An 11107-nucleotide genomic window follows, 5' to 3' on the forward strand; every position below is an offset into this window, starting at 1 on the left:
TTTCAAGGATTATAGAAACTTCATGTAGATGATTTTTCTACAACATGCCTAAAATTTTCACTTAGCAATACAAACAGTGCAAATTAAAGTCCAATAGATTGGTGGAGGTGGTGATTTGTAGTCATAACATTGTTTGGGTAAATGTGGTGATATGAAAAGTATTGTGTGAGGGGGGATTGGAGATTTATACCAATAATAAGGAGAGGGAGGAGTGGATTTATACTACTATGGGTGGGTGAAGAAGGGATCGTTTTCAAAGTGGAAGGAGGTGATCTATATCAATATTGTAGAGAACTAGGTGGGTGGACTTATATGAGTAAGTGGTGGTGGTGGAGACTTAAATGGAGATGGAGAAGGTGGTGGGGGATATTTATGGAAATATGGGAGAGAGGAAGGAGTGGAGGAGATTCATAATTGTAGGAGGCAAGTGGTCTAGTAGATGGTGGTGAATAAGAACTATAATGATAAGGAGGATGTGATGATAGATGTGGTAGAGGAGAAGTATAATGATGAGGATGTGATGATAGAGATGGTGGAGGAGGAGGCTTGCAAAGATAGAATAGTGGTGGGTGGAGGAGATTTGTATTGATATGAGGGAGATGGTGACTTATATCAATAAGATTGGGATGGAGAGGATCCATAGGAGAGAGTGGGAGGTGGTGAATGGCTTCTTAGAGGTGATGCTAATTGAATTATTAGGGGTGATGGTGAAGGAGACTTGTAATGATAAGGTGGAGGTGGTGAAGCAAATGGTCAGGGAGGAGACTTGTAATAGTAAGGTGGAGGGGGCAAAGTAGAATGTGGGCAAAGACTGAATCTTGAAAATTGATCTCCCTCAATTTTCTTAATTCACCCCTTTTTGTAATTTCTTATTTTGAAAACCCATCGATCAATCAATTACAATGAGCCCATAGATCTCTCATCGACAACGTTCTTCCTTGCATGCAATAAGGGATGATATTTGACTTCACCATCAAAGAAAAATTCAATAGAATAGACTTTGTAGAAAAGAGATTGGTAAGATAAGTTAAATTTCAAGCATTGTCTTGCTCCTATTAAGAAGAGTAAGGTGTAGAAACAAGAGCTGAGATCATTACACTTTTAATTGGATTTCAATTTTATGTGACTTTTAATTCAAAATTCATCTCAAAGGAGAAAGAAAAAACCCTTCAATCCAACTCCAAATTTTCGAGTCTTTATGCACAAGGACCAAGATATACATGATAAGGGTGTAAAGATAAATAATTTGAGACTTGACATGGCTTTGTATAAAAAGAAAAGATTGAAATAAGCTTATTTTCTAAATGTGTTGGGCGTTCTTAAACTTTGGAGATAGAAAACACATTGTCATCTAAACTTTTCTTTCCATATATTACCAAGCATGTTATATGGAGTGATGTAATTGTAGACAAAATTTCATAATTGGTTTATTCATGTATACTTTGATGTATATTTTTAGAATACTTGGAAAGATGTATAGTATTAGTGTAGTTATGCATTGGCACTTGTATCTTGAAGTCGATGATCATATTTGGAACACTAAGCCTCACAAGTTGACAAGCAAGCTATTGAGATCTGGACAAGTAATATTAAACTAGAATGGTTTGAAAGAATTCCACTCTTTAAAAGATAATGATACAAAAACTACCTTTTGATAGTTGCATTAGTTATGGCCAATCTTCAAGCCATTAGATTCCTATGAGAATATTGTCCTTACATGCATGACCTAACCCATTATGACAAACCTTGCATGGTAAAAATAAAATTTGCCAAAATTATTTCCAAGATCATGGAAAGTTCATGTAGATGATTTTCTTACAACATGCCCAAGTTTCCCACTTAGCAATACAAAGTGTGCAAATCAAAGTCTAATAGATTGGGGGAGGTGGTGATTTGTACTCATAAGGGTGTTGGGGAAAATGTGGTGATACGGAAGGGATTGAGTGTGAGGGGGGAGGTGGAGATTTATACCAATAGTAGGGAGAAGGAGGAGGGGATTTATACCAATATGGGGGTGGTGGAGGAGGGCTCATTTGGAATGTGGGAGGAGGTGATTTATACCAATAGTATGGAGAAGGTGGAGGGGACTTATACCAATAAGGTGGTGGAGAATTAAATGGAAATGGGGAAGATGATGGAGGAGATGGTGGTGGGGGAGATTTATAGAAATACGGGGGAGATAAAGAAGGAGAGGGTGGTGGAGGAGACTTATAATTGTATGAGGAAGGTGGTGGAGGAGGAGACTTATAAAGATAGAGTGGTGATGGGGGTGGAGGAGACTTATAATGATAAGGTGGAGGTGGTGAAGCAAATGGTGGTGGAGGAGACTTGTAATGATAAGGTGGAGGTGGTGAAGCAGATGGTGGTGGAGGAGACTTGTAATGATAAGGTGGAGGTGGTGAAGCAGGCGGTGGTGGAGGGGACTTGTAATGATAAGGTGGAGGTGGTGAAGTAGATGGTGGAGGAGGGGATTTATACCAATATGGGGAGGAACTTGATGGAGGAGGTGTGGGAGATGGTGGTGGAGGAGATTTATACAGATAAGGGGGTGGTGGAGGAGATTCATACACATAAGGAGGTGGTGGAGGGGACTTATACCAATAAGGGGGTGGTGGCGATGGTGATGAATGTGGTGGAGGTGTTAATATAGGAGGTGGTGGAGGAGGAGATTTGTATACATATGGGGGTGGTGGAGGGGATTCGTATGCATAAGGGGGTGGTGGAGGCGACTTGTACAAATACGGAAATTGTGGGGGAGGTTCATGCACATAGGGGGGTGGTGGAGGGGACTTATACAAATAAGAGCGTGGTGGTGGAGGAGACTTATAGGGGTGGGGTGGTGGTGGTGATGAACTTGGTGGAGGTGGTGAATGAGATGGTGGTGGAGGTGATTTATACCAATAAGGGGATGGTGGTGGTGGTGATGATCTTAATGGAGAGGGTGAATGAGATGGTGGTGGTGGAGATTGATACCAATGAGGTGATTGATGTGGAGGGGGGAGTGATGGTGATGGTGATGGTGATGGGGGTGGTGGGGATGTATACTTGGCGTGTGGTACATGAGGTGAAGATGAAGATTGTGTTGGTGGAGGTGGAGGTGAGATATATTGATATCGATCGACTGGTGGAGGTGGAGGAGGGGATGCATATTTTATGGGATGATGTGGTGATGCCCTGGTTGTGGCAAGTGGTAACTCATGAGTGGCATGTTTGCATAGTGCAGTTTCCATAGTTCCAGGTTGATATGCAAAAGGCCCAGAAGTAAACACCACTCTCTTCAATGACTTGGACTTTAGAACAAGGGGTGCCCCTTGAAGACCACCACCAAGGTTGGTCGCCATGTTGCATTGCTCCTTCATGCTTCTTACCAATGTGGCCTTACAACCTACGATGCCAAATATGGATGGAATCTCATCCATAGGTATATTGAAAGCACCATATTGATCAGTGAAGCCAATGGCTGCAAATGTAACAAAGCCATAAAGATCTCTACACTTGACACTAACTTCCGCATCTGCATGAAAATATTGTGTAGAATGTCATCAAAGGATGCCTTCATGTTGGATAGAGGAAATGAACTTTGTGATTAGACCAATATTGATATGAATGGCATAGTAATTGAAAGAAGACATAGAAATGAATGAAACGGAGAATGAACTTCAAAAGGACATTGAAATGAATGGAATGGGAATTGTAAAGAAAGATTATGTTGTGAAGATGATTCAACGTGAAAGGTTGGGAGAGACCCCAAAGGAGATCGTATAATACCTTCTAATGGGGCAGTCATGTTTCCAGACAGGCCCTGGCCACATTGGTCACAGAAGACATGGCCTTTGGCACTGATTTTAGGGCGAGTGAACTTGAATTCGAACAGCTCATCCTCGAGAGTCTCCTGCTGAGCTGCAGATGAGCTACTGAGGTGGCCGACGAGCAAGAGCAAGGAAAGCGCAAGGCAGAATATGAGACAGGGCGGCTGCAGCATCATTATCTTCCTCATCGATATTACCAATTACAATGATCAGAGAGCATGGACAATATGAACACGAGTGACGTGCTATGGTGGAAGTGATACAGCTATGTGAGCTCGAGCTGTGCTGCAGCTGCAGGAGTGTGGCCGAGCTTAGCTGCTTGCAGCTCCATGATGAGACAAACTGATCAGAAGTCAATGGAATATTATTATAGGGGGCAGAGAGAGACAGAGAGAGAGAGAGGGGGGGGGGGGGGGGTTCGTCACGGGAGCGCACTCAGGAAAGGAAAAGCCCATAAAAAGGCCAAAGAAAGAGCTGGAGCTGCTGGTGGCAGCTGCATATATATATAAATCCTTGGTCGCTCTACCTCATGTCTGTCATAATTGGATGTATTACCATGCAATATACTTTTGCTTGTATGTTGCCGTGCCCGGGTCGCTTCCTACCAGCTTGCGATCGCACGGCTTGTTTCTCCTTTGCGTTTGACAGCCTTTCCTCTCTCTCTCTCTCTCTCTCTCTCTTGTTGCTCTCTTGATCAGAGGCTAGTGCTACGAGTATATTTCCCTGTTAGCTTTCCGGCATGATTGAGAGAGAGAGAGAGAGAGAGAGAGAGAGGGAAGCCTTGCACGGATCAAAAGCCGGTATACATGTTGCTGCCCTGCAAAATCGCCCTTTTCCACCCACTCCCCCTCGTAAATCATGGTAGTCTTATTATTGCTTCTTTCCCCCACATGTCACATGTCGCTCGCCCTCACCGTAAAAGAAAAACATCGTGTCCACAGCAGCGTCATCGCCTCCTCTTGACATAAGGCTGATGCAAGATGCATTAACCCCTCTCAATACACACCCACACACATCTAATTAATCGCAAGGACATGCCTTTATGAAATGTTGCAGGAAAGGAATAGACTAGCAAATTCTACCAAGGTCATGATGGACAAGCAAATTACGCCCTCAACTCGAAGATTTAGCCATAAACTACTACTCGATTTCTGCATAATCAAGCATAGAATAATAACTTAAATTTTGGGATAGAGTTTCCAAATGAAGTCTATTAAGTATAGACACAAAAACTTTGTCAACCAACTAAAGGCTTTAATTATAGAGGTTTAATGTTAGTTCACTTGGTTGGGTACAAAGAATCTTGGACATTAGGTCACGTGTAATTGATAATTGATAGAGTAAGTAGATTAAGATTTACTCCATGAGTTGCATGTAGATGTATGCTTACACATGGTTTGGGGGCCGGGGGGGGGGGGGGAGGTTAAAGCAATCTCGTAGAAAATTATATTTGCTTTGTGTATTCGTATACAATTACATGCATTTTATATTTTTGTATAATCTTAGTACCCACTTGTGCAATGTTATGTAGAATGTGTATATAAAATAGCAATATGTAGGTGCATCTATACATGTCTATGGGTGGTATCTTCTTACATATATAGGAATATGTGAATCTCTATATGGACATATGAAGAATAAATATGAGTATTGTGTTGCTACGGTCAATATGATGTACAATACATGTGTACATGTACTATTAAGTAGTTAAACACTATGTAGAAAAGTTACAAATATTGTCCTAGGTGAGATTACATGATCTTTTCTATTAGAAAAAAGAGATACAAAGACATTATTTATATTTGTGTGTGTGTGTGTGAAAGAGAGAAGAGCCATTCAAATAGAGGAATACAACAAGAGTGCACCACTACATGTGGACGATAACTTTCAAGATTTTTTGTAGTTTAAGAGTACCATCTTAGTTATAACTCTTTGTCCATTATTTATGACACCTTGAATGAAAAATTACATAGCTATATTCGATACATATTTGAGGTCTAAAGACACCTATTTTAGCGCATGAATGGCACTAACATAAATGGTTTAGTAACATACAAAGAATGAGAAATAATGTCACTACTTATGTCACTTAAGGACCCAAACCCTTGAATGTCACTACATTATGTCACTTAAGGACCCAAACCCTTGAATGTCAATAACATGTATCACAATGGGAATTTAGTTTCCATTATTCACATCTCACTCTTGGCTTGGTGTGCTAGACATGAGAACTATGAGATCATGTGAAGTGCTCCAAAAGTGGTGAACAACGTGACTTTTAAAGAGTATGATTCTTGGAAGTGAAAATCAAGGAGACATGCTTTGTTCTACATGAAGAGTCGAAATGAGGAAAGCAGTGCATAGGCATAAAAGATCATTGTTGCAAGAAGATAATTTCCAATATAGTCATGAGAGGGATGAAGCCAATGTGAATAACCATGGTGAAAGGTTATGAAAAGACAAAACATGAATATGATCTCACGAAAGTAGTGAATAACCATAAGGAGTGATCTGCTAGGTAGTCAATGATGTGAGTGAAGGAAAGAAAAAGGAATTGCAAAGGTTTCCTAGTTTGAAGTTCAAAATTGTAAGAAGTGGAGGGTCTAATCATCAACCTTCAAGGCATCAACATCCATGTTTCTTTGACGGGAAACCAATGATACAACATTGATGATTATAAGGCCCCATACCAGGATTGCATTACATGTGCTAGCATCGGCAAGGCCTTGTCCTTCTTGAGAGTGGATATGACTTTAAAATATAGACCACCAAGTAAGATAAATCAAAGAGAAATTCTTAAACAAAATGTGTGGGTGTGTGGTTTGGGTGGGGGGTAGGAATAGAAAAGGCAATACCCACCTAGACCCAAAGTCATGCACTAGTGATGCACTTCATTTTCTTAACTTGCAACATGCATCACATAGTATGTGCAATATACACACAAAATTGCATTATGTAATGTGTCCTCTATCTACATACATGACATTATGGACACTCTCAATAGATGCTTTTTTATTAGGTGAGATGTCTAATTTTGCATAGTGTTCACTCAATTATCCATCCCAAACACACATGACTTTAAAACTATATCCTCTTAAATCATCCTAAGGAGGATTCTTGTCTTATTTCCCTCTTGGAGGACAAAATCCTTGATTGGCCTTATTAAGAAAATTTGTATATTTTGTGCATTCAAGCTTGTACATAGAAATCCCCTGTATACATAATTTTAGATAATTTATAAACCCCCTAATGTAGAATTTCTTTTTCCTAAAGTTTCTCCATGTGTACACTTTTCTCTCTTTGAATTTAACCAATGCCTCTAAATAAGAATTTATCTGAAAGCATCCCATATGTACTTATAGGTCACAATAATTCAAAACATGTTACCTATTCACTTATGTGACATGCTACATTCAAAAAAATTGACTACTGTGGTGGGTACAATCCACACTTGCATTGTACTAAAATGAAAGAAACCCAAGTGGTACTTCTTGATTTCAAGAAGAGCTTTACTAGCTCAAAAGAAAAGGAACATAGAATCTCATTTTGAAAATTATATTGAGAGAATGAAAACCTTCGCTTTAGGGAAAGTTTTAGAGCCTCTAGCTTCCCTAATGATGTTGTGCACTAGATTATGGCCAATTTTGAAGGGAAATGGGCTGTAAAAGGATTTGAATAATTTCTTGATCACATCCTAACTAGATTAAAATAGGGGAAGAAGAACACCTTATTAATTGTTTATTTTTCTCTAATTTGGGCCTATTCTGCATTTTATAATAGTGACACCTTTGTCTTTTCTCTCTCTTTCCTTTCCTTTCATGTTTTTAGTAGTCCAATTCCTAAAGAATTTGAGTAGGACCTTGGGAAAAACATCTCATTAAATGTTAAGAATTTTGATTATGGTCTCACAATCATCATTTTTATAATGCTAGTTATGCTTTATTTTGGGGCTCATCTTTTTTCAATACTTCCACATTTGTGCATTCTACGTATTCACTTGTTGTTTTTGTTTGTTTTCTTAACCTCTTTTTTTCTACTTCTCTTCTCCGTCTTTATCTTTCTCTTGTATTCATTCATGTCATTTGGAGAAGAGTAAGGTACCATTTCCATTGCACAAAGCAAGAAAGTAGTCAAGGTCTTGTGTAAAAAATTACAAGCACCCTTTTTTTTTGTATATACATTTGCAAGGTCTTGTGTAGAAAATTACAAGCACCCTTTTTTTTGTATATATATTTGCAAGGTTTTTAGAAATTTGTTTGATTGCTATATGTCTTTGTCTTCATCTCCATCCTTCTCTCACATTTCTCTTTCTTTGTATGTGTATATGTATGCACCATTGCAATAAGCTTGGCCTATAAGTTGAATTGCAAGAAGCAAGAAACTTGTCAAGGTAATTTAAATGGTAATGTCACCTTTTTCTTCATGCTTGCACTTGCAATAGTTTAATAAATATAAATGTGAGTATTGTGAGCCTTTCTCTCGTTCCCGCCTTCTTGCTCTCTTAGATTTTTGAGCACTTGAATACACCTTTATCTTCCTTTCATGAGACATGGATGAAGCTCCAACAAACAAAAAGAGTCATATTTCCATAGTGGTGCAAAAACTATATTCCATGTGAAGATGAAACAACCAAAAGGTTCCCATTGATCAAGTTGAAGCAAAAGGCTAAGAGATCAAGGTAAGAAACATATTGATCTATGGGGAGTGGATCAAGGGATATATGCAACAGATTCATTAACAAGTCAATCACCTAAAATTTTGACACTTGGTAATGCATTTTAAGGAGAACATGCATTACAACATGTATGTTTTTTAAGGAACTAGATAGTATTAAAGTACCAAGCATATGACAATACGTCAATTAGCAAAAAGGGGTACAAAGCTTTTAACAAGGTGGTGGTGAAGAATTTTCAACAGTGTCATCTAAGAACTTTTGTTCTTCATGGACCTTACATCCTTGCAAAAAAAGAGACAAAAGTGAAATTTGGTAACCATAAGGCCTTTGGGTGACTAAAAGCACATCAAATATTCAATGTCTTTTGCAAAATCAAAGAAAAAGTTTACTTTTCAGTAGATTGTGAATTCAACAATGTTTGTGTGGGTTTTAGGAGGGTGCAAATTATAGTGATACATACTTAAAACATGAACCTAAAGAGTATGGAGGGAAAACTTATCTTCATATGAAAACTAGGCGAGGCCCAAATATTAAAACCCAAGAAAGTGAAACATATTTGTGTTTCACTCATGAATAAAGATCTATAATATGTAATAATTTTTTCATTTCAAGGGAGAGGCTTCGAGTGTCTAGTTTGAGAATGACTTGTAATGGATAGGTGTAGCACAAGTTCCTAATGAGAGATGCGAGACTTTGAAATTGCTTTTCCAATGTAGAGACATTCCAAGCCATACTTGAAACATAAGAGAAAAGAGAGTAGCTTGAGGTAGAAGATATTGGGTCATTTGAAGTGGAATTGCATTTAACTACTAACTTAAAGGCATTTGAAGTAGAATTGCATTTAAGGCTACTAACTTAAAGGCCTTCAAATGCATGTTTGGGATATCATGGGGAGCAACAATGGTAAATGCATGTATGTATTATATGGATGGAATGACATTCTTGGGTTAGTTTGACACAAGATGCCTAGTTGTAGCCCCTTCACGGGAAAAATTGAAAAGTGGAAAGATGAGCCTAACTAGAGGAGGAACACAAATAGAAAGAGGCATACTCAAAGGACTGCAACATCCAACATGGGAGACCATCCTAAAAATGCAATTGGAAATGAAGGGATTGAGCATGGAGTGAAAGTACACAAGGGGAAGCAAGAGTTATGGTAGAAGTAGCAAAAGCAAGAGAGAGAGACACACAAGATGTGGGAACTCCAATAGTCACAATGTGTGACTGGCCTTCCCTTTATTCAAATGTCACTAAAATAATAAAGAATGGAGTAATAGTGATGGGTGCCCACCGCCTGTAGTGTGTAGGTGTGTAGGTACTGTCACTGTAATAAAGAATGAAGTGACAATGATGGGCATCAACCATATTGAGTGTAGAAGTGGGTGAGTATTGTCAGTGTAATAACACACGAGTAGCTACGCATAGGCACCTTTACCCCCAACAACCTGCCACTTGAAGGAGAATAAGGCCCTAGTGAGGAGAGAACAAGAAAAAATTGACAAAGTAAAAATGTACAAAAGTACAATAAAATGAGAAAAGATGGCATCTCATCCAATGCCCATCGACTTCATAAGGAAGGCAAAACACTCTTTTGAGAGAATTTTCATAAGTAGATTTGCAAGATTTTGGCTAGTTAAGATCTTGACAATGTCAATAGACTTGTCCTCAATTACCTCTCTAATGAGGTGGTAATGCATCTCAATGTGTTTTGTCTTCACATGCAAGATTGGATTCTTGGCTAATTGGATAGCACTTATAGAATCTGAATGCAGTGTAGGAACCACATTAGTAATACTAAGGCCTAATCAGAGAGCTTCCTTGTAAGACTTATTGGTTGCAACATACTTGGCCTCGGTAGTAGAGAGGGTCGTGCATTTCTACACCTTGGGCATCCAAGAAAAAGCACCTCCAGCAAACATGAAGATATAGCCAGAGGTGGACTTCCTACTGCCTACATGTCTTACATAATCAAAGTTAGTGTACCCTATGACTCCTATATCCTAGCCACCATAACATATGCACATAGTTGTTGTGTCCTTCAGTTACCTCATGATACCCTTGACGACATCCCAATGCCATCTACCAAGTGTAGCCATATAGCATGCCACAACTCCCATTGCAAATGCTATGTTAGGATGAGTGGCTATCATGGCATACATCAAATGGCCCACGTCGGATGATGCATAAGGGATCTTGGCCATCTTGGCCTTCTACTCATCAGTCTGTATCCGCATAACTAACCTTCATATGAGAAGGTATAGGATAGCCAATAGGCTTACTATCCTACATATAAAACCTCTCAAGAACTTTCTGGATATACTCCTTTTGTGATAGATAAAGGAGCCCCTTAGAGCAATCATGTGTGATGCACATTCCAAGAATGTGCGAGGCATGTCCCATGTCCTTTATCTTAAAGTTCTTCTTTAGTTGAGTTTTCAAGGCATTTAGCTCATCATGAGCTCTCCTAACAATAAACATATCGTCCACATAGAGTACCAAAGTCATAAGGTTGCTATCACGAGCCTTGTTCATGTATAAACATGGATCCATAGCACTATGGCTATATTCCTGTGAATGCATAAAAGCATCAAACTTTTGGTACCGTTCCCTAGGTGTCCACTTA

General features: G+C 39.0%; 1 protein-coding gene across 1 annotated transcript; it reads right to left on the reverse strand.

Annotated features, from left to right (window-relative positions):
• Positions 1 to 1589: 1589 nt before the first annotated feature.
• Positions 1590 to 4195, reverse strand: LOC148028380 (uncharacterized). Its single transcript, XM_087690202.1, has 2 exons — positions 3769 to 4195; positions 1590 to 3514 (listed from the first exon to the last, which is right to left on the reverse strand). The coding sequence occupies exons 1-2, from the start codon at positions 3995 to 3997 to the stop codon at positions 1869 to 1871; spliced, it is 1875 nt and encodes a 624-aa protein (XP_087546328.1). The 5' UTR covers positions 3998 to 4195; the 3' UTR covers positions 1590 to 1868.
• Positions 4196 to 11107: the final 6912 nt, after the last annotated feature.

Source organism: Lygodium microphyllum, chromosome 12 (assembly GCF_053477565.2).
Source record: "Lygodium microphyllum isolate KBCC chromosome 12, Lygodium_microphyllum_v1.1.10, whole genome shotgun sequence".
NCBI lineage: Eukaryota > Viridiplantae > Streptophyta > Polypodiopsida > Schizaeales > Lygodiaceae > Lygodium > Lygodium microphyllum.

Coding starts and splice junctions, on each gene's coding strand:
- LOC148028380 (XM_087690202.1), bottom strand. CDS start 3,997: ATGAGGAAGATAATGATGCTGCAGCCGCCCTGTCTCATATTCTGCCTT. Junction 3,515..3,768: donor CATGACTGCCCCATTAGAAG/GTATTATACGAT, acceptor ATTTTCATGCAG/ATGCGGAAGTTAGTGTCAAG.